The sequence below is a fragment of the Alosa alosa genome, chromosome 4, assembly GCF_017589495.1.
Source record: "Alosa alosa isolate M-15738 ecotype Scorff River chromosome 4, AALO_Geno_1.1, whole genome shotgun sequence".
Classification (NCBI taxonomy): Eukaryota; Metazoa; Chordata; class Actinopteri; order Clupeiformes; family Clupeidae; genus Alosa; species Alosa alosa.
Genome location: NC_063192.1, coordinates 810,867 through 836,251, shown reverse-complemented (window position 1 = coordinate 836,251; position 25,385 = coordinate 810,867). Strand labels below are relative to the sequence as shown.

The following is a 25,385-nucleotide window of genomic DNA, read 5'->3' as shown; positions in this document are numbered from 1 at the left end:
GGGTTAGGTTTAGAGTTATGGTTAGGGGAACCAGCTCTGGCTGCTGAAAAGTAGCCAGAATGCACTGGCACACAAATCTTTGAATCTCCCAAGTGGCTTATGGGCTCAGAATGAGGTAAGTATGTATTTATGTTATGCATGCCTATGATTAGTTTCCAGTATGTTGACTAATGTGTGTTTTCTCTTTTACAGGTACCCAAATAGGTTTTTCCTGTGTGTTAACTAATGTGACTTTTCTCTTTTGCAGGTGCCATATGGACAGATCTCCAGGAGGACCTCCAGTAAAATAAGAAGGTGAGTATCAGGGTTTCCTTTATACCATCCAAAAACCCAAGATTGGGGTTGGGGTAAGGGTTGGGGTTAGGGTAAGGAAGTTTAACTATTAAAATAACCCAGGGGTAGGATTGGGGTTAGGGTAAGGAAGTTAGTCATCTTGTTGTTTTACATTCAAAAGTAAACATGTTAAATTATCATTTTGTCATAATTGTCGTAATCATATAGTATAATTAGCAAAGGCTCATGGGATGAGTAGTCCCTTTGCTCAGAAATAAAGCTATGTACGCAGTCTTAAGTTATATCTTTGCCTTTTTATCATTTATCTGTTCTAGTGCTGCCACTAACGACTAATTGTCTAACAACTAATTTTTCAATTAGTCGACTATTCCAAACTACTATTTTTTTTTTTTTTAAATCAAGTGTTTGTTATTTTGTTTTGTCCATTTTATTTTAAACTCAACTGAAGGGCCAAAACATAAAATATCTATCAGCATACAGAAACTCATTAAGTAAACTGTTCAAAAACATTATGTATATTAAAAAAAGAAAAAAAGAATCGCCCATTTAAAAATGCTACCTTCAGATCTAATGTCAGACCTTCGATAGACTTTATTTGTATGCCAGCCATTGCCATGGACATAGACAATGTTCAATGTTTGTGACAGGTCATGTTAGACATCATTTTAGCATGGCATAATAAGGCAAAATGACCATTAATACTTCAATGCTTTCACTTGCAAAAAGGGCAAAAAACAGTGTGTGGTGTGCAGTTAATTACTGGCACATGAGAGCATGAAACCATCAAAACTAAAACGCCATATGGAAATGGAAACAAAGCACACTACTATCATAGACAAACCTGTCGAGTAGCCTACTTTGAAAGGCAACAGGAATTGAGGACTTTGCAAATGAGCCTAACATCAGCATGTCCCAAACAAGCAGGCTACACTGAACTGAACTGAAGCAGGCTGCACTTTGCGCATCTAATAGGTTACCTCACTTTATCAGTTGGCTTGAACGCTAAAATATATGGATTGTGACTTATTGACCATGGGAAATGACGCGCACCTTGATTGTTGACATCACAGACGGCGTCATGTTCGTTTTTACGTTTTTTGTATGAATGAATAAAAGACACAACGTTGCGTTGTCAACGTGAGACACTCTCTTTACTTCATTTATTGCAATTTCCACTATACTATATTAGTCAGAGTCTGTACTAGCATAACCTACTACGCTTAGCTTAGCTCTGCCTATTAATGAATCACGCTGAAAGCAGGCAGGCACGCAGCTTGGCTGCTCTCGCTTACACTTGCGTGCATGGCAGGGTTTAAAACATGTCCTGCCAAAGTCTAAGTAGCCTGTTTAGCATCCAAAGACAGTCACTGGACTTATCACGAGTTAATAACATAGAGTTAATAACATTACAGCGAGCCATATGAGACGGGAGGCCAAAAATAAGTAGGTGGTCAAAAGTAAAACGACTCGTCGACTTAGAAAAATGCCATTGACTAATTTTCATGGTCGATTACGTCGACTAATTGCTGCAGCACTAATCTGTTTGCTTCTTTGCTTGACCTGAGATGTATGATTACTGTATGATCACATCATAGCTGGTCAGCCTAAAGCATGGTCTAAAACTCTTTATTGAATGGATTTTCCCAGACGTCGATTGGAGAAATTAATAGGAAACTTACATCCGGAAACTAAGTGCTCTCGGAGGAGGGGCGGGACTTACAAAACCCACAAGCTGACTCTTGGACACACAACACTCAATAATGTGACCCAATTTAAAGTGGTTTTCACCCCTTTGGACACTTGTTCTCGTCCTTGAAACAGCAAAATGTTGCCTCAGGGGCATGGACAGCCAAACCATTTTACTGCAGTGTCTACCCGGTTGTGGCAAAACGAGCTAATTTGGCTATCAACTAGCTCAAGTACTTAATAAATATATACAGAGGTCTTTATGCCTCGACTAAGTTGATGTTGCCTATACACAACAATTCATGTTCATAGAAACAACAAGGTCACTAAAATATAATATATTTTATACCTGTTGCAGCATGTTAGTTGTTGTCTGGCTTACAATGAAATGCTAATGGTTAGCCTGTCGGCTACCTGAAAAGTTGGAGTGTTTAAACTAGAATTTACAGTGGTCTATTTGATTCGACGTTTGTGTGATATATAAACCACAATCCTTGTTGATACAAGTACCAATGTTCGTCTAGAAAGTTTTTAATCACATTAAGAGTTTTGTGTTATAGCCGTTATAGACAGTAAAAGACCCTGCCATCTTGGTCAGCGATTTCGCTGGGAAACCTTACAGTAACAGACTTTCCACCAATCAGAGGCATCACTGTAGGATTGTGGGATTGTTCAGGATTATGGGTAATGAAGTACTTAATCCAAGACATTGCGAATAAAATACATTTATCTCAAAACAAGGTTGGTGCCCCATGAACTTTTGGCGTTTATATGAGAATACACAATCGCTTAGTCCAGCCGTAACTGGTTTTAAGTCTACTGTACGGTTATGTTTTTATGGCTTATACCCCAATTGTCAATGGAGAAATTGTATTGGATTCTTACTTCCGGAATCGGCTGTGGGCGTGACTGTCGAGGTCTATAGCAATCTAAATGAATAAAATGGAACCATCAATAATCTAGTGATACGCCTAGAAGATGCCTAAAGATGTTGGCCGATCAGATTGAAGGCAAATGTGTGTAAATTATAATAAAATAAAAGCACAGCTGCAAAATCAGCCTGTTTTTTTCTATTCTTTCACACAAACTCCCAGTGCATTTTTCAATTAAAATAAAATGTAAAAAAAAACTTGCAGATTTGTAAGTCATGACTCCTTTCATTCATAGTGCTTCTGGTAGCCAAAGCCATATGAAACTGACAAGAGTCAATGCAAAAACTGTTTAGCCTATTTAAAAATGTCTATATAATAATATAAGCAGCAATTTATGCTGTGATTAAATCTGAATGCCTCAACAGGTCAATTCAGCATGAATAGCCTATTGAAGGTGGCGTTCAGTTTAGGCTACACAAAGAAGACTTGCAGGTTGCACTAACTGCAAGTGATTTTGCAGCTACCTCTAAACCGTGTGACAGACGACGTACAATCCAGCGCATGTTATGTTAGTTTTAGTAGGCTTAAGCTCACAAATACTGGAGGGGCTGTTGACAAGTTATCAAATGGTCATAGAGAATGAGAAGGCACTCTCACAATATTCCAGCGAACTTCAGCAGGGCTTATGTTAGTAACCATACAATGATGACTATTCCATAAACAGGATGGTAGTTACCACAAAAGGACAGACCACAAAACAATTCAGTCCAGTTGGACAATAGGGATAGGCGTTTAGCATAATGGTAACATTTTAAACGAATAACATTAAGCCTTTGCCTACCAAGCGCCTATACCTGTTAACTTGTTTATGCACTTCATATTTAGCTTATAGTGCTACGAAATCGCAGTCCTACGCCCTATTAGCAAGACCCATGTTTTGACCATGCGGATTGGAAATATATTCCGTGTTCATAAACAAGCTAACATTCAAACAAACGACATTCTGTCTATTACACTAATTATATGAGATTTACCATGTGAAACAGATTTCCAATTTTCAAACATAGAGTGTTTTCTTATATGTGATTCTCCTGCGCGCTTGATTTGGGGTTGTGTTTACGCTCTCACCTCTAGTTTCGGTCTTCACCTCAGGATCCAACAACATGGAGAATCCAGACTGGAGTCAAAACAAGCGAGCACACGGGGCGGGGAAGAGAGTTTCAAGTTCCCCTTACTACACATAAACATCACAGATAATGTGGTTTTCAGAGTAGTTGAATTGGTACACTTTAACTTGGTGGGATTTTACTGGGGTCCTCGGAGATTACAGCCGTACTGACGTGATCAGCAAGTGCATTAGACGTTTTTTTGTGTAATGGTGGGCTTTCGCAATGAAACGAAGGGCGCCTTGAAACCGCTTGAACTCAATGGTCTTGGATTGGGTATAGAGGAGGTGGGAGTAACGTAGGCTACATTCTTGCTCTGCCTGCACGTTCACGTTGCACGTTGAAAAGCAATGGTAATCTTGTATGGTGGGTTTTATTATACCTGCAGAGTATGTGCTACAATTCTAATAAAACAAGATTGCATTATGTTGTTGTCCAATATGGATAGAATTGAAATAGGCAGCTGCAATATCCACTCGGATATTTCAAGGAGCCAATGTGGCCGGGTAACAAAATTGGTGGAATGGGTTGGTTTAATTTGATATAGGCCTAGGCTAGCTTTCAAGATTTGAAATAGAAAACATGCGTGACTTTTTACTGCCCATTGCTGTCATCAGTAGACCTACATCCAATGTAATATATTGACTGCGTTTTTACATTGGGGTCATTCAATTCAACCAGGGCCCACGCACTTAGGTCTCAAAAAATTCTGAAAAAACAGGTGTAGGCTACCTATGGTACCCAGGCGACACACTGTAAAATTACTTTCATGCAAGATCAATACTTTCCAAGATACAGCCAGTTTTACGAGGGAGAGGGGGGTGTCAATTTTGTTCGGCCTCTTTTTTTTTGTCAAAGTTCACAAGCCCATAGCGCAAGAACTGTAGGGGCTCAAATGCATGCATGCTCAAATGCATGCTGGTACATAAAAAGGAATAGTATATAGCAAAATCGTCACGTTTGGTCTGGATGATCCTGCATGGTCATAGTGGTCCCTCAAAGTTTACCAAAATGTTATTCAAGTTTTTTGCGGGACTCTGTTTAGGCCTTCAGAAGGCATATTTGTACTTAACTGATTTATGTTCCTTTGAGATAAGTAGAACACTCTCACAAAAAGCAATGAACAGAAAATAAATTCCTTCAGGGTCTGAACAGCAGACCACACAAGTCTGAAAAAACATTTTGGTTCTCTTTTTCAGAGCACTCAAACACCTTTGTAGGAATCTAAAAAAAGATTTTTTAAAAAGATTTTTTTCTTTATTCTCCATGATCCCTTCTTTTTACAAACACCAATTTGACTGACTTGTCTTATGCAAATCTTTATTTTTTATTTTCCACCCTGAACATGGGCAAAATGCACTATTGAGATCAATATGTTTTATATAGATTTAGTGTGTAGCAGCCGATAACGTAATAGCCAATAATGTAATAATTGTAATGCAATAAAGCCAATAATGTTAGAATTTGCCAACAATGTAATAAAATGTCTGAAACAATAACGTAATAACTTTTTGCCAATAATGTAGTAAGCTATTACATTATTGGCTGGTTATTACATTATCGGCTGGGTTAAGAAAAAAAAACGTTAAAAATGTAATAACTGCAGCCAATAATGTAATAATCACCTTATTGGAGGCCAAGAGGTGAAGGCACCCATAGTGTTTCAACCTTTTCTTTCTATTATTATTATTATTAGTAGTAGTATGCATCTTTCTTCTGCCATGGGAGTCTATGACAGCCCATAGAACTGTATGGTAGAAAGTTTTGAAATTTGTGGGCAGTAGAAACAATGCGTGCTTTAAAAACACCTCCATCTACCGGTGCCAAAACATTCCACTGCAACAAGCCTTAATGACTTCCATCCAGTTGCACTCACCCCCATCATCATGATGTGCTTTGAGAGCCTGGTCCACCTCAAGACCTGCTTACCACCCTCACTTGACCCCTTCCAATTTGCCTACCGCCAGAACAGGAGCACAGAGGATGCCATCTCTACGGCACTTCCCTCTGCCCTGTCCCACCTTGACAATAGCAACACCTATGTGAGAATGCTGTTCATTAACTTTAGTTCAGCATTTAACACCATCATCACCTCCAAACTGGTCACCAAACTCAATGAACTGGGCATCAATACCTCTCTCTGTAACTGGATTCTGGACTTCCTAACCAACAGACATCAGTCTGTTAGGTTAGATAATCACACATTCTCAACCATCACCCTGAACACCGGCGTACCACAGGGATGTGTGCTGAGCCCTCTCCTTTACTCCCTCTTCACCCACAACTGCACACCTACATGGCTTTAACACCATTTTCAAGTTTGCAGACGACACTACAGTGATTGGTCTCATCAGCAACAACGATGAGATGGCCTACAGGGAGGAGGTCCAGCACCTAAAATCATGGTGCACTGATAACAACCTGGCTCTCAACACCAAGAAGACCAAAGAGCTCATTGTGGACTTCAGGAAGTCTAAAACTAGCACACACACACCCATTCTCATCAACTGGGACTGAGGTGGAGCATGTCACCAGCTTTAAGTTTCTGGGTATCCACATCTCTGAGGACATCTCTTGGACCCTCAACACCTCTACCCTGATCAAAAAGGCTCACCAGCGTCTCTTCTTTCTGAGAAGACTAAAGAAGGTCCACTTGTCTCCTCAGATACTGGTGAACTTCTACCGCTGCACCATCGAAAGCATCCTCACCAACTGTGTCACAGTTTGGTTTGGCAACTGCTCTGCCCACAACCGGAAAGCACTGCAGAGGGTGGTGAAAACTGCCCAACGCATCACCAGCTCTTCACTCCCCTCCATCGATGCCATCCAGGGCAAGCGATGCTTGCGTAAGGCACGCAGCATCATCAAAGACTGTTCTCACCCCAACCACAGACTGTTAACCTTACTCCCCTCCGGGAGGTGGTACAGGTCTCGAACCTGCACCCAAACCAACCTGCTCCAGAGGAAGCTTCTTTCCTGCGGCTGTCACCCTACTGAACTCTAGCTCTGCATCCCGGTGACATCCAACGAACTATCCCCCATCACCCCCCGCCCCCACCTGATGCCTCCTTGCCTGTGCCTGTTGAGGTGTCCACGACCATGGCAACCTTGACACGGACAACAACAACTGCACTACCCTATCCCACCCATAGTGTCTATTCATTTACAAATACTATAATTACACTTATACATAGCCATATTCTACTGCTCTTCATCCTGCACATACACTTATTCTTAATACTATTATAATGTTACTGTTTCTGCACTACAATGGTACTGTTACCACACTGCACATAGCTGTGCATACCGTACATATCTGTCTATATGGTTCATACTAAATATCCATATTTATTCAGTTTTTCTGTAACATATTCTGTAATACAATACACTGCATATATCTACATTGTTCTTACTACTACTATAATGGTACTGCCACTACATTGCACATATCTGTATATGTTGTTTATACATTGTTCATATTACATAGACATATTTATTCTGCTCTTATAAGGTAACTGCTAATACATTGCACATAATTATATTTAATTTATACTACTCTAAACCACCTTCTGCAAAACAACTGTATACTACTGTCTACACTGCATTATATTTCTTGTCCTGTCTATGCACCACCTGTCTATACTTTGTATATCACATTGCACTTTTCTGCTTTTTTTGCACTTTTGACACAAACTGCATTTCGTTGTTTCTGTACTTGTACTCTGTACACTTGTACACAATGACAATAAGGTTGAATCTAATCTAATCTAATTTAATTTAATCTAAAAGAATGAAGAAAATAAATATATACAGCCCACCCGTGTGTATTAACCTAGCTGAATAAATTGTGCAATATTCATATAAACTTTGGGTAGAGCCAATAAATAAAGACAGAGAGGGTGTTTATGGTCATGTTTTCAAGCTATTTGGAAGAGCTAAGTACTGTGCCATGGAAGTGTGACACTTTATATCCAGTAAATAAACCTTAAAAGAAGGGATATCAGTATGTTATTACATTATTGGCTGCAGTTATTACATTTTTATAGTTTTTTTCCTCCAACCAAGCCGATAACGTAATAACCAGCCAATAATGTAATAACTTATTACATTATTGGCAAAACGTTATTACATTATTGGTTCAGAAATGTTATTACATTATTGGCAAATTATTACATTATTGGCATTATTACAATAAAATTATTACGTTATTGGTCGTTATTACGTTATTGGACGTTATTACATTATCGGCTGCTACACAGTGCCACCTGTGGTTGTATAGAGTAACCTGTGGTTTGTTCATCCAGACCAAAACGTGACGATTTTGCTACATACTATTCCTATTTATGTACCAGCATGCAAAATTTGAGCCTCCTACATGGTTTAGTTCTTGCGCTATGGGATTGTGAACTTTGACACAAAAAAAAAGAGGCCGAACAAAATCGACACCCCCTCCCCCTGTAAAACTGGCTGTATCTTGGAAAGTATTGATCTTACATAAAAGTAATTTTACAGTGTGTCTCCTGGGTAACATATGTACACCTGGTAAGTTTTTCTGATTTTTTTGAGACCTACAGTAAGTGCGTGGGCCCTGGTTGAATTGACATGGAATGACCCATTGATCTCTCTTGCTGTGTCTTCACTTTTTTTTGTATCATCCACAGAGAGCACTTATAGTGGTTGTGTGTGTGTATAAGTATAAGTATACTCTTTTGATCCCGCGAGGGAAACTTGGTCTCTGCATTTATCCCAATCTGTGAATTAGTGAAACACACTCACACAGTGACACACACAGTGAGGTGAAGCACACACTAATCCCGACGCAGTGAGCTGCCTGCTACATCGGCGCTCGGGGAGCAGTGAGGGGTTAGGTGCCTTGCTCAAGGGCACTTCAGCCGTTCATACTGGTCAGGGTTCGTCCACGACTGTGTGTGTGTGTGTGTGTGTGTATTTATGGCTGTATAATGTGTGCATGTTTGGATAGTTTGGCTATGTGTGGTACTGTACAGTCCTTCTTCAACTTCCTTTATTTAAGGTCCCCCCTACTGTCCCCCTGTGTTTTTTACCCCTCCTTGCACTATTGCAATGGTGGCACAAGAATTTCACTATAGGCCTACTGCAAAGTATATGCGACAATAAAACTTGAATAGGCTATTTTAGTCTATGTTAGTCTTATTTTAGTCTATTTTAGTCTTAGTGTTTTATTTTTTGGTATTTTTAGTCTATTTTACTCTTTTATTCTATTTTAGTCTATTTTATTCTAATCTAACTTCCCAGAAAATTGGTGTATTTCTTTAAACTTTATCTGACCTTCATTCACCCTCAAATCTAAGATTTTAAAAATTCAAAGACAAAATGACCCTCCCAATTGTTTATGATTTTGATCATTCAATAAAAGTAAGTTTGGACCTGATACCTATTCTGAAGTTGGGCGAATAAGTGTTTTTTTTTTTTTGAGCCTTAAAGGATAATTCTGGTATTTAGCACTTTGAGTCCCTTTTCTGGTTTATTTTGGATGAAAGAGTGGTGGACACAGATGTTGACAATGGGTCCTGTCTCGACTTTTTGACTCGTTTAGAATCGCCTTTGATTGCTTCAGAGTGGCGTCCCACTTCGAATTGTGGCATGAATTTCACATATGATGTTATGTTGGTTTTGTGTGAATCCGCTCAGTGGACTACATCTCGTCTTGAACAATGTATGTAGTGAAACGATACGACTAGTTGACAGTTACATCTTGCTGCCTGCTATGTCACGTAACAGTAGTTTATGTAGGCCTACAGTCTATGGACGAATACAACTTACCTGATGTGTTTAATCCTCTGACTCATGGTATTTTCATCGGCAAGTGAAGCCCAAGTAAGACCTGTTGCTGGTATGCTTGTACAATCCGGTGTGGCTGTGAATGGGCTAACGTCACTATCGCGACTGATGGGTTTGTAGTAATTGGAATTACAATCTTTCATAGTGTTGTATTTCAATAGTTACAAAACAAACTGCAAATGTCTACATGAAAAATTATCTTTAAAATGGACCAACATCCAAGGCACAAGTCGGTCGAGACCAGAAAATAATTTATCTTTCGCCATTGACTACCGTTCATAATTTTTCAAAAGATATAGGTCCCATGGTGGATAACGGAAGGGGCATGACTTCGGCTCTATATATCGAGCGGAAGTTTATACGCGGTTGTGAGGTATCTGAAAAAATAGTTCCACAATAGGAAATAACACGGATTGAAATCATACATTGCGCCGATCTATTTGTTTTTAAGGAGGAATACAGGAGCCTGGTGGAGGACTTTGTGCAATGGTGCAAACTCAATCATCTTCAACTTCAAAGACCAAGGAGATGGTGGTGGATTTCCGCAGGTCTAAGCCCACTCTGCTACCAGTCCACATTGATGGGGTCAATGTGGAGGTGGTTAGCACCTACAAGTATCTGGGTCTCCACCTGGACAATAAACTGGACTGGTCAGCCAACACTGACGCACTCTACAAGAAAGGGCAGAGCAGGCTTAGGGGTGTGCGATAAATCGGTATTACGACTACGACCGATATATTTTTGAAAACGATATGTAGTTGAGACAATATCGTAATACCGGTATTATGTCAAATAATGGGCCATTTTATCAAAGCCACTTGCTCTTCTGTGTTCAGACCATTCAGATAGCCGCAGCTCTGCTCAACTCGCCCCTTATGCGTGTGCACGCGTTCTCCCTCGCAGCACTACAAACTTTCAAACATGACGGACACCGAGTCAGATTTTGTTTACCTTGATCAGAGGTTGGTGCTGATGCCTATTCCGTCGGCACATCAACGGCTAGACCGAGAATTCTCGTTGTAAAAAATCAAAATTCCAATGGAGCTCCAAGCGGTTTTGTACACGCAGATTTAAGTTACAACACTGTTTACAGCTCTTTGACTCAAGGTAAAATGTCATTTTTGGTACATAGCCTAGCTAATTTAAATACACTGATGAATGCTTGCGTTTAGCGATATACAGTAGCAGATCTAAAGTCCTCAGGGAGACAACCTACACGCTGATTTTATTAAGAGGATATGCACACGACTCGCGAGCAGTTAGGGCATCATTTTTTATCATTCCTGAAACCCCATTCAATCGTGCATAGGGATTTTTCTTACGAAACATGCAAAATGAACGATACAAAAGCGACGGTGAAGTCCATCACACTCTTGATGAGTGACTCAGTTACGTTGTTTAAGTAGCCTAATTGTTTAAAACTATTTTTGTTGTTGATAGCAACATGTCTAGGCCATCATAGTCTACATTTGCTTGTCATCTAGGCCCTATCAAACCCTTACAGGTTAAAAAAAACTGCATTGTGTGACCAAACTCCAGGTTTTTTCAATATTGTTGTGCCCAAAATAGCCTATTGCATTGTGCAGTACAATGTAGGCCTGCGTTGTCAGTCAGGGTCAACTTTTGGTCTTTTGTTATTTGCACAGCTTTATCAGAGCAACTGTAGCCTATGCCTATTGTAGGCCTATGTTATTGTTTACACTTTTTTGCACAGCTCTGTTAGAGCAGTCTGAAATGAATAAAACTGCCTGTGTTGTCATAATTGTTGTGTTGAGTGAATATATGAAGCACTTCGCTCTTTCTGTTTGAAATACCAATATCGTATCGATATCGTATATCGCCAATCAGCCCCAAAATATTGGGATATCAGTTTTGGTCCATATCGCCCAGCCCTAAGCAGGCTGTACTTCCTGAGGAGGCTGCGGTCCTTCAATGTGTTCAGTAAGCTCCTCAGGATGTTCTACCAGTCTGTTGTTGCCAGCGTCCTCTTCTATGCAGTAGTATGCTGGGGAGGAAGCACAAGGAAGAAGGATGTGGGGCGAATTGACAGGCTGGTAAGGAAAGCTGGCTCTGTAGTTGGAGCTGAACTGGAGTGCATCACTTCACTATCTGACAAAAGGACCCTGAACAAACTGATCAACATCTTGGACAATGAGTGTCACCCACTCCACAGCACTATTGTTAAGCAGAAGAGCCTGATCAGCTGGAGACTTCGCTCACTGCCTTGCACAACTGACAGACTGAGAAAGTCATTTGTCCCCAGGGCCACTGAACTGTTCAATGCCTCACTTAAGGGAAGAGGAGAGATAGACTTCTCTGCATAGTCTGTCTGCCTCTTCACCCCCTCCATGTTTGGTACTGTCTGTCCACTAGCCACTTGTACCACTGTCTTTATGCCTCACTGTTTATGTGCTATATTAGCACATCAGCACATATGCATACCCCCCCCTCCATGCCACAGCCGAACTGTGGCCACACTTATACATTTTCTTAAATAGTTAAATATATAGATATATAGACTTTACTTTACTTTATTTCTGCATTGTTGCACTGTTGACTTACTGTACTACCACCATGACACTCATTCACACAGAGCACCTTAGAGCACCTTACCATACCTTACTATGCACAGAGAATCACAGGCTCAGTCCCTGCCTCAGTCATTGCAAGCGCCTCTGATTTATTAATCACCACTATGTGGATACTGTTTTTAGAATTGATTTAGATGAAGTGTTAGTATAATTTGTATTTTAGTATATTTAGCATATTCTTTATCTTCTACTGTTCTTACTGCTTAGTTGTGTTTTTATATTATATACTTTAGGCCATCCTTAAAAATATTTTCGTTTGCCGTAACCCGACCGACCCTGTCAATTTAGAACCGACCCAAATATTTATTTTTTTCCCCTTTTAGTCCGGCCGACTTGCCGGTTGTAAACTTGCGTTAATACCGACCGATTGTTTTTTTTTACTCTAAACAACCAATACAAATGCAATAAAATAATCTTTCTTTTAGTAGGCCCAAGTATTGTGAATATAAATTGCCTACATGCAAACGTGGCTCACTTAAAAAAAACCCTGTGGCGTCATCTCTACACCATTGGTTTTACGCATGTCACACTATGGCCTACGCTTCGTTTCATTCACACAAACTGATAACGCTTTTACTTGGCACGAAGTTCTGGAAGAACTGTGGCCAGATCTTTTCTCATCCCTCCTCCCCCTAGTCTAACGGTGACCGTGTCGAAAAAAGAAAACAAACGTTTCTGCTATCGATGTCATTAAACATGGAGCCCTACAATTAAGTGGTGGTATGAGCATTCATTCAGTCAGTGCCTGGCGCCGAGAGAAACTGAAACTAATCGATAACGTTGGTATCAAAGCTCCGCTTCAACCTGTTGGAAGGCTATTTATTTATTTAACGAAACTTAATAGAACGACGTTGTTTTTTGGAACTTCCTTAGAAACAGAGCAGAGACTGTATAATACACTGTATAGCATTGAGTATTGTATAGTCAAATTTCAATATAACGTGGGCCAAGAGCTATTGTAGCCTTCTTTCTGGGTACATGTAGATGAGCCCTATGACCCAAAGTCTGCCATGACCGGGCCTCAGGTCAAAGAAGTTTGAGAAAGGCTGGTCTATATAACCTGCATCAGAATGAGGTTTGCAATGGTGCGCCTGAAGGCACGGGTTGAAGACCCAGTCAGTTACGCCAATGATATGCACATTTGTGTAAATTCATTCCTACGTAATCACCATGACCAAAATTGTACTTTTTTTTTTTTACTTTGAATCTTGAAAAAAAAATATATTGACCTACCTACCGACCCATTTTTTATTTTTTTTGGCTGTTACTACAAACAAAAATATTTTTAAGGATGGCCCTAATTACTCTTTCTGCTGTTAAAGAATGTGTTTGTGTTGTATGTATGCTGCTGCTGAGACCTTGAATTTCCCCTGGGGATCAATAAAGTATCTATCTATCTATCTATCAACGAACACCACTAACCACTCGGTGAGTTGCACAGTTTTGGAAACAAACATTAAGGTTTTTTTAAGGACATGTTTGTGCATGCCTGTAGCCAGCCACTCTGAAGCAGTCAAAGGCGATTCTAAACAAGTCAAAAAGTCGAGACCGGACCCATTGTCAACATTTCTGTGTCCACCACTCTAGTTCATCCAAAACAAACCATAAAAAGGACTTAAAGTGCTAAATAATGGAATTATCATTTAATATTTGTGAAACTAATCATCTAAGAGAGACCAAATTTTGTACAGTGTTTAACCTGGTGCCAGAGATGCTTACTGTAAAATCTTCTGTAAAGTCTTCTATCTGAAAAACTGGGGCCTCAACAACTCTTCAAATTTGCTATTTTATTTCGCCAAGCCAAATTTTGGAAGAAGTTTTAAGTTTTAACCTGGCAACAGAACACTCCGACAATGTAAATAACTGTAAAACAAAAAATGGCGAATTACTGTCAACAACTCTCCGCTTTAGACTGACAAAGATACGCTGCAAAGTTGACTTTGGTAAATGGTAAAGTGCTTCCGGATCCTTACAGGATTAACAATTGGGTACAGGACCCCAGCAGGTGGCCTAATATTCAATGGCCCAATATATATAATTATGTTATCGAAACGCCGAGCGTATATACCAAAGAGAAACTGCTAGCATATAAATCGTTAGAGGCGTATCAGTATGTTTTATCTGGACACGTCCAGGAAATTTTGTATCACGATTTTGATGAAACAGACTTCTGTGTGGTAATGGGGCAGAAGTCCTGCCAAGTCAGAGGCAAAGTGGCAAAGACATGTATGATGCCTGGGCCATCGTCCATAAATCTGACAACTGGATATTGACAGCTAATTGTACCTGCATAGCTGGGTAAGGAAGTAGCCTAAGAAAACCATACACAAAACGGCACAAAAAGTAAACCAACCCCTCAATTATGTAGTGAATTAGAACCACTGGAAATGTGAATAAATAGAAGTTTATCGTCTAAATAACTTAAAAAGTTAGTTAGCTGAACACTAATGCTTTGCCATAGCGATGTTGCTAAACAAGCGAACTTAGTTAAACAGGTTTTCACAGATCATTACATCGTCATTTCTTTATAATTTAATTAACTTTCACAGGCTAGGTTCCTGTTGTAGTCAGGCAACTGCTGTCATGTTCAAAATTGAAATTGCTGAAAGAGTGGGCACGACAGAAACATCAGTGACATCTGGACCTTGTCTCTGGAGAGACTGCGGGAAAGAAGTGAAACCAGCTTTACTCAAAGACATCAACTTCCAAAACCCCAAAAGACCAGGCAGTCAACTCCGCAGACAGAAGGCTGGGGCAACTATTAAGTACCCGAAAATCACAAAAGGCATGTAGTGCTATAGGGAAATAGGCTAGCTTAAAATATGTTGTTCCTGTTTGCATTGCCACCTGTTGCAAAATCGCCTATTCGTGTCTTCTGCAGGCACATGTCCACAGGAAAACCCCCCCCCCCCACCCCCCCCGCTTTTCGCTACTTCAGCACATCCGCCAGCTTCTCACGACTTTGAGAGTTCACTGTCGCGTCCTTCGACGTCACGATCTTCAAATTTGGTGCTCTCAACCAATTAGCTTTGTTTTGATAACAAATGATGTTATTGCACTCTAGTGGCCATTAACCGCAATTAGGCTAATGTCAATAAATGCGAACAGAAAGATACTGATTGACAAACAGGCCTATTCAACATATTCAGAGAATATTGGCAATAGTCTTTGCAATCTTGTGTGCTACCTGTAATAGCTCTCTTCCTGTGGAGAGTGTCTAGGACAGGCAAATGGGTGACCAACAGGGTAAAGCAATTGTACTATAGTTATTCTTTGCAACATGCCCCTTGATAAAATAAATCTATGGCTATGTTCTACTCTTTAGTACTAACAGATGACAACATTGAGGAGCTCCGTGGAATTGCTCCACATGCTGCAGTATTACCAAGCCTGGAGAATAGTGAGACAGACACAGCATCATCTGGCAGTGACACAGAGGAGGAATTGGGTTTGCCAGATCGATTGACAGCACTATATGACACAACATTGAGTTGCCCACAGGAAATTAAGAGTAAAAGTGAAGAGGTTTTTTAAAAAATTACAATCAAATGTGCAGCCCATCCAATATCAAAAGTTAGAATTAATAACTCATCAACAGTCACAATCCAAAGTGTGGTACACATACAGAGCAGGTCGCATCACAAGTACAAAATTCTATCGTGTGTGTACCTCTGACACACTAAGCGAAGAATGCCTCAAGGACATTATGCATTATAGCAATGCATCACTTGAGGTTCCATCTGTGCGTTGGGGAAGAAACATGGAGGCTGTTGCAAGACAGTGCTATGCCATGTATGCTGCAAAAAGCCATCAAAACTTTAGTGACACCTGCTCTGGATTAGTCGTGCCCCCGCAAGAGCCACATCTTGGTTCATCCCCAGATGGAATCATAAATTGTTCCTGTTGTGGCAAAGGAGTACTCGAAATCAAATGCCCCTATAAGTACAAAGATGGCCTAAGTGGTTCTACAAGTGGCAGACAAACAGTTTTGTCTAGACCAAACACAAACATTGAAACAAACACACCCCTACTACTATCAGGTTCAATTTCAGATGTATGTATGCAATGTTTCTCACTGTGATTTTGTTGTATGGACAAAGCAAGACCTTGTTGTCCAGCGCATCCTGAGAAATCAGGACTTTTTACAAGAGACCAGGGCTGGGTCTGCATAGAATACAAATTGTAAACATAAAAATTATTACATTTTCTCACCATCATCTTTAAAGTGAAATTGTAGTCAAATGTTAAATAAAAACACATCATCAATACTGTGCAATTAAAATGTATTGTTGATAAATTGTTCATTTACAATTGTATTAGTATATGAATAAAATTAACCATAACCAATCATAAACCATAGCCTTAATCATGTTTTTACTGCACAACACTGTTGTAGAGGTTTGTAAGGGCAGCACAAACTACAACAATGTCATCTAGCATGTCTACCTGTGACACGGGAATGACGGTCTGCAATATTTTAAATGTTTTCCAACGGCCAATCACACGCTCCACATGTATACGTACCCGTGAAAGTTGTCTGGACCTATCTACTTCATGGGCTCCAAGTTGTTTTTTACCTTTTGTGAAAGAGGGTATTCGCAATGTTACGCCTAATGCTGCCAAATCATCTCTGATTAAGAATCCCCTGTCAGCCAGAATGTCATCGCTTTGCTCTAAAAGACTCAAAAAGCCAGACTCCTTGGTTATTTGTTTGTCAGAGACCCGACCACCCCAACCCCCAGAAATAAAAGTTATTGCCCCAGCAGGAGAAATTCCAATTAGATATTTTATAGTGTTGTTATGTTTATAATTTGACCATGTTTGTTGCTGTTAAATTTGTAGTTCTGTCAATGAAAATTTCAGTGCAATCAATAATGCATCTACATCTTTTGAAATTTTTGAACGATTTTGGTAGACTCTTGAGTACCGCTCCCTTACTTGGCCATTTTATGAGGGGTTTCAGTACAATTGCCATGGTTGGTATCCACGTGCGACAGATTTTGGATATAGTGCTGTTAGAGACATTGAATTTATAAGCCAGGTATTTATTGCTAAAGCCAATTTTTAATTTCATAAGTACTACCAATAAATGATCTTGGAAACTAATTTTGTTACAAACCACATCAACAGTGCCAGATAACGTTTGTATGAGCCAATCAAAGACTATGGTCTGAAGACCTGTGAGAAATATAAACTGAGCAATGTCACTTTTGATAGTGCTATAGCAAAACCGTGAGACTTTGAGATCTTCTTTGAGCTTCTCGTTTTCAGCTGTCAGTCTTATAACATCCCGATGGAGACTGGCACATTCCTCCTGTAGCCGGTCATGGCTCACACGCAGTGCATTGTACTCAGCAATGGGGACCACATCCTCTTCTTCTGTTTCACAACAACAACTACAAATATCAGAACAACTTGTCACTCAGAGATTAACAGTTGAGGAGCTGTAATATTTTAGCTTGTTGTGTCTGTAGTGATACCTACCAGTAGCACTTGGCAGCTGTTCTTCTGACATGGAGGTGTCTGTTGGAATAGTAGAACTAGGTAGGCCTATCTCATCCCTCCTCCTCTTACGATTGAACCTTCAGTGAGAGAAATTGAAGTCATTGTCAAAGTTTCACTTATAGTAGCTGTTCATTCAAAGTAACACTACTGTTTGCCCATACGTAGTGGAGTTAATAATTCCACTTGCCATTAAAAGGTAAAGATTCATTCTCTGTAACACGAGCGCCATCTATTGGTGCTATTTTGCAAACTTTAGGTCAAGTTATTACACACCATCACCAGTCTGCAGTAGCCTGTTTCGTGGGAAGTCATAACATAAGCTCCACACTGTTATAGCTAAAGGTGTTCATTGTGATAATATGTTGGTATGCAAGCAGTATATCCACACAGGAGGTCTCTCATTTTTATATTAGAGACCATTTTTGTTTTGTTTTAGCTTAAATGAAAAAGTCCACCACGTTGTGCTATCTTGCTAATCTGGTTGGAGCCTAGCTCGATAACCTAACTTTTACGTTATAACTTGGGAACAGTGAACTGAATCGTTTTTGTTTTCATTTAGCTAACTGAAGCTTTTTATAGCAAAGAACGTGATTGTGAAACACTATTCTGCTATTTATCAGAATAAACGGCTGTGATAGCCAAAGAAAACGTGACAGCTTCGTCTGTAACACAACAATGCAAGAGAGAGTACACAACCTTTAGTAGGCTACAGCCTATGGTATGAGAATGCTAGCGTTAGCTAGCTAACCTTATGCTGGCAGCTAGCATTAACGTTGACCTGTCTAATTTAGACTGAGGATTCTCCCCCTCTGTTGTGTAGACGAACACGGAGGGCACAAAATCTGGACTGTCGATGTCCATCGACACCTCTCCTGTGATAAGGACAATTTTAGGATAGTGAGTTAGCTAGTTGTCTGGGCAGCTTTAATAGGCGACACACAGAGAAAAAGCAACATCATCGTTTCATCTATCTAGCTAGCAGCTAATAAACAAAACATAAGCAACACATGACTGTTAACATGACCACCCATACAGAAATGTGATATATGGCAATATATGAACATATATGTCAAATAACAGGGACTTATAATTTTACTTATATGGACATATGCGATTCAAATATTAATGTCAAACAAATATTCAAAGCTATATGTCCATACATGCATACAAAATATTTTAATTTCCCATTTAAGATGCTATATATCTTCATATACTATATCCAATTATTTGTTTTGCAAATATATGGAGAAGTTTATGTGTGAATATGTGACAGACTTATATGTAGTCTCCATATATGGTGGCATACATATCCATACACTAGATTCCACTACTTATTTTCTAAATATATGGATAACTTTATGTGTGAATATGTGGCAGACATATTTGTAGTCTCCATATCTGGTGGCATACATATCCATACACTAGATTCTATTAGCCTACTTATTTTCCAAATGGAGAACTTAGTGTGAATATATTTTTTAATGTCTTGGTGTCACAGGTATGGTGTCGACTATGCTGCTCGGCATCTTTTGCCTTATGTGTCAATGTTTTGTGTGGAGCGTTTGCGTTGCACCATGTGCATACAAAAATGTGTGAGGCCAAAGCTACTTTAAATATAACGGATGCTTGTAGTATCTTGATATGCGCATGCGACACAGCAATACCCATCCCCACCCTTGATTGACTTTTGAACACCAACCACGGTGACTTCAACCGTCACTTTTCTGTCCTGTCATGCATCTGACTTTGTAAGCTGTGCAAACTCTGCTGTCATCATATCCAAGGTAAGAAGGCCTTTAGTAAATGGGAATTAGTTAAAAAATATTGTTTTTATAATGTGTGTAATGTTAACCAAATCCGTTTGTTAACAGTCTAACCATCATGTTAGAATTAGCGTTAATGTTATCAATTAGCTATCGATAACGTTAGCGAGCTAATATTGCTAACGTTAGTGATGTTAGCTATTAATGTTAACTTTTCCATTAACTAACTTTACCATTATGTGGAATATCTAGAATGATAGTTAACATCATATCCAACAACAAGCCTGTCTGAGATGTTGTTATGATTATAAGTTTTAGTTTGAATGAAATATCAGGTGTAAGTAAGTTAGCTAACCTAGCTATTAATAACTTAGGCTACATTTAAAGTGGCTGCTAATAACCATGCAGGCTAACGTGAATGTTAGTAGGCTTAAATGGATCTTTAGTTTGTGAAGGGTACCCAGAGGAAACTTTTGCTTCTCATTTGTATCCCTTCTGTTGCTAAAGAGACAAAATGGTGATTCTCTTTTAAGGATCATTTAAGTATTACTTTTGTCACAATTATTTCTCCTAATTTTGCCTTAGGAGAAATAAAACAAGCAAAAGATGAGACACATAACAATAAGACAAGTAGGAGTCACATAAGAGATATTAGTTTGAGAAGCAGGAGAAATACGGGAGATCTCTTATATGTTTGAGTGTAGTCTCACTTACAACTTGTTTCTCCTTAGGAGAAATAATAGAGCAGATGGAGTCACATAAGAGATATTAGTTTGAGAAGCAGGAGAAATACGGGAGATCTCTTATATGTTTGAGTGTAGTCTCATTTACAACTTGTTTCTCCTTAGGAGAAATAATAGAGCAAATGAGGAGACATTGCAATGAGAAACTGTTGAGAAGTAGGAGTTACAATTGAGATATCAGTTTGAGGGTCAAAAAATAGGGCACTCCATAGCATTTCAAACTTGTATTTTATAAAACAAAGCAAAACAGTTGTACTTTAAAAATGGACTTTAAGCAATGGGAACTTGCACAGACGCACATTAAAATGGACTTCAAGAAATGGAAGCATGTTAATGCCTTGATATGTTCTTTGTATATAGTATAATGTGTGTGAGTGTGTATGTGAGTATTATTTTTAAAAGCTGCACAAGCAAATTGCATTGTACGGACCAACTGCACAATGACAATTTAAGACTATCTATAAATCATACAACATGGAGAAATGAACTAATAAACAATAACATAAACAAAATGAACTTGTGCCAAAGCCGCATAAATACTGTGTACAATGGTGGATGAAAGCGTGGGCTGGTCAATCTCGTCTTTTATCCTGGTGGTGGAACCAACCAAAGGGAGGAGGGAGAGAAGAGCAGAAAATAGAACATTGTTAGTTTGTGAGCCACTCAAAAATACAAAGTAAGACATCTGTTTGACCGTCTGCTTTCATAACTGTGGGAATTTTGATACAGCACAAAGATCAGACACACCTTATTAATCACTTAAACACAGAATGGGGGATGTGATAGCTACCACTCACATTTGCTATATGTTGCCCAATTGAAAAACAGATTTTATTGATATATTTGTCAAGCTTAAACAAGTTTGTTGAATTCCCTCACCTCATCTAGTGAGTAAACTGTATTGTCAGGCTAGGATTAACCCCTATCCAGCTTACCGCTAGGCAAAACCTTGTTTTGGTTGGACTAAGCCTATTCAGTGTAAAAAAAAAAAATGGGCATCTGAAAATAGTTTAGTTCAGAGTCCTGATGTCAAAAAAGTAATTTGGGCAATTTTTTTTTGTCATCTGGGAGCTGGCTCCATAGTCAGGACGCATAACAACTAAATGCAGCGTTGCCTTGTTTAGTTCTGATAGTGGGTTTCAACAGGAACATTTCTCCTGTGATCAGTGAGGTTTAAGTGATGAGTATTGCTGGAACATGTCACACAGTCTCATTGAAGGGCAAATCTGGTATAAACTGATTCAAAGCCTTGTTGTTCGAGCTCACCAGGCACTGTCCAAAGGACAAAGAACAATAAAATGTGTCATAACCTATGGACAAGAAAGTAAAGCTGACTCAATATGGCAAAAAAGCCTTCGGTATCTTCTTTCCATTACAGGGTTTCCCCAGGTTTGACCACCCCAAATAAGACTAGACCTTTTTAAGACCACTTACATGAAAATTAAGACCTACATCACACCCATTATGCGGTTGATCAGATCAAATCCATAATGACAATTAAAACAACACTTCCTCATGATGTGCTGTCCTCTCCTTTTGACTGATTATGTTGATTCATTGCTGCGGTCACGAAAACCCAAAGTATTGTTTTATGCGCATATTCCAAGAAATTAGACTAGTGTAGTTGTCACGATACCAAAATTATTGTTTCGATGACGATACCACATCAAGAATAGCGATTTCGATACTTCTTCGATAATTCTTAAAAAATCTATTGGATTTGGGGGCCCAGACCACCTTGACATCATCAGTAATATTGAATATAGTGTTATCATTCACACTAGTGGGCATCTTAGATTCTGCTTGACTCTTTCCACACACACAGAAAATTATGGCTTATTTCATATGTTTCTATTTCATATACCTTCAAATTCATATAAAGTGTACAGTTAATGTATAGTATTTTTTAATCTGCATAATTACTATTAATCTGCTTAATTGCTAAACATATTTAGTCATTTGAATACTTAATATTTATTTTTAAACTATTACACCTAGGCAAATTTTAATGTGGTGTGTAGGCCTAGGTGTAATTGAGTGCTTGTCACTTTAAGAAATACGTGAGTAATTACTGTAGCCTTCAGTCTCACGGTTTTAGGCTAGTGAATAATAGTTGCACATAATGTATAAGGATATGTGGATGCAATTAATTGTTGTCTGTCATTAGATAAAATAAATGTAAATAAAAACTATCAAGTTAAGTAGAAGGGATCATGTTCAATAATGATTTTAGCACTAATGACGAATGACATACATGACCTGAGCTTGCAGAATTAGTTAGCAAGGAGCTCTCTCCAGATGTAAAAGTTTGTGCTGCCTATTTCTAAATGACATTAAACCCAATAGTAGACCTAAGTACATCTCATAGCCTAGGTAGGTTAGCAACACAAAGTTGAGAGGTGCAAGTGAGCAAATCAACTTGATATTAGCCGATTATTATGTGTTACCACAGAATCACTTAAGCTAAACTAGCAGCCATGTCTCGCTGTTTATGGCATGACAGCTGCGCATATGTGTGTGAGGAGAAAAGACGCATAGCCACAGGCTTGGGGAGGAGGCACTAGAAGCATGCCTTGTGCACACGAACAAGAACACGGTCATTCTTAAAGGAGAATTCCGGTGTGATATTGACCTAAAGTGTGTTGAAACATGATACCGAGTGTAAACGTATGTCTCATAGCCCATCTCAGCTTGTCCCCTGCACTCCAAAATCTGGCGCTAGTTAGCCGATGCTCGATGCTTTTTCAATGGTGGTGCTTCGGCATCGGGCTAGCAATGCAAATAAATGGTATTTTAATGATTCACAGGTATGATAAGGGATCAGATTCCAAAAATAATTCAGTGGAAATGCATGGATTCCAGTTTCTTCCAGTAGCAGCAACTGGAATCCATGCATTTCCACGGAATTATTTTTGGAATCTGATCCCTTATCATACCTGTTCATTCTTACTCGTAGCTCGACTTATCGTGACTAAATTCAAGATGGCTGCAAACGCTAAACTTCGTGAAGATACTGTATAAATCGTCTTGTAAGTAAACTACCAGTGCTTTTTCAAAGTTCTCAATGTCTCGTTTTAAATGTCAGGGCCCTCGGAAGTCTACCAATGAAGTGTGGAGATACATTGAGCCTTGTAAATGGGTGTAAAACAGTGATTTATTTGCATGGCTAGCCCGATGCCGAAGCACCACCATTGAAAAAGCTGTTGGTAGCATCGGCTAACTAGCGCCAGATTTTGGAGTGCAGGGGACAAGCCGAGATGGCCTATGAAACATACGTTCACACTCGGTATCATGTTTCAACACACTTTAGGTCAATATCACACCGGAATTCTCCTTTAAAAGTATTGATACTAATAAAATTAGGTATTGTGACAACTGCTAATAGCTATTGCGACACTTTTGTAGTATCGGTGCACCGTGCAACACTAAATTAGACGATCTCTGATGTTACGCAACCCCCTGTTGAATTTTCACATTGTTGTTGTTTTTCCCCCATTTCTCCTTGCTTGCAGGCTAGTATAATTAAAATTTAAGACCTTCGTTTAAAAAAATTAAGACTTGACAACGGAATTTAAGACTTTTCAGACCTTAATTAAGGAACATGACATTTAAGACCGTTTAAAGACTTTTAAGACCCCGCGGCTACCCTGCATTAGGTCAGGAATACCAAAAGTACTTCTATACGGCTCTGGGCTATACTTCCCTGTCCATAACTCAGAATTGGCTGTGCCATATTTTCTTTTTCCTATGAACAGCACAAAGTGATTTCCAACAAGAGCTATGGATCAATTCTTACCGGATTTGTCCTTTAAGTGATTTGTAAACAAGTAGGAGTGCTTTAGGGTCAATCCGGTAAATCAAAGACAATGACTCAATATTACATCTAAATTAGCCCAAAACATTTAGCTCTGATCACTCAAGAGACACTGACAATTGTCAAGAACAAAAACAAAATACAGAAAATACAGTATACACCATACAACAAATATTGTTGATGAGTTAATCATTTTGGCCATGTCATTTTTTTTTACTTTTGATGTATGTTCAGCCCATCTGTAAAATATCTTAAAATTTCACCTCTATCATTTCTATGACAATGTGATTTTGTAACTTTCGTAGCTACACAGTTTGACGTTAACTGTATAAAAGTTGAATACTTTTAGTGCAATAGAGGCCTACCCTTTATAAAAAGCCCACCAATAATGCTCACCACAATTGGAAATAATTTAAAATAAGAGATTACCCCAGCTCCATGGATGTTTTGGAACCTCCAGCCCTCGTAACAAAAGCCTCTTTGACCTTTGTGGATTCCACAGCTGTCCATCCGCAGAGCGTTCCACAGTGCATAACGTAGGCTGCAAATAAAAAGCAAAATCAATCTATCAGTGTGGTAATAATAGCTCTGAAACTGACAGTTCCAGTCATTGATTTTGATTAGCTGAAACGTGTTCCTTTCTGTTGTAATTCCCAAGTTAACCTTACACAAGGTTACACAACCTTGTGTACACATCCCTACGCAAAGAATGGTAAAAAATGAAGTTGTTACAAGCTGTGGCCAATGTTCCACTTACCATTGTGTGACAGTCTACATGAACTATTTATTGGTGTAGGGGTGAATTTATAAAACCATCAACTGTGCATAAGGTAAGACAACCAGGCTGAAATGACTAAAAGAGGAATACAATAATCTGTTGGAAATTTATCTTAATGCCTCAATTAAAAAATGAGGAAAAAATCCAACCTTTAAACACACCAATATTCTTTGTGAATGAACCAGGTATCGTAAATTAATAAATGTTATTCCTTAAAATACAGGAGGCATAAGTAAGGAACCCCCTATGTTAAAATCCCATAGAGGCAGGCAGATTTTTATTTTTAAAGGCCAGTTATTGAATGGACTCAGGATACTATGCATCCTGATAAAGTTCCCTTGGCCTTTGTAATT

The 25,385-nt window shown here is 39.1% G+C and overlaps 1 protein-coding gene across 3 annotated transcripts in view; it reads right to left on the bottom strand.

Annotated features, from left to right (window-relative positions):
- LOC125293832 overlaps positions 1-25,385 on the bottom strand; it is a 37,255-nt gene that overhangs the window by 7,797 nt on the left and 4,073 nt on the right. The window contains exons 2-4 of one of the 3 annotated variants that reach the window (XM_048241977.1): positions 17,914-18,011; positions 17,669-17,808; positions 16,506-16,593 (exon numbers count right to left, since the gene is read on the bottom strand). In XM_048241977.1, the coding sequence (XP_048097934.1) occupies positions 16,506-16,593; positions 17,669-17,808; positions 17,914-18,011 (326 nt within the window). Of the gene's footprint in view, positions 1-16,505; positions 16,594-16,773; positions 17,826-17,913; positions 18,990-25,385 lie in introns of those variants that run through there. The other 2 variants (XR_007193438.1, XM_048241976.1) reach the window with 2 other exon arrangements.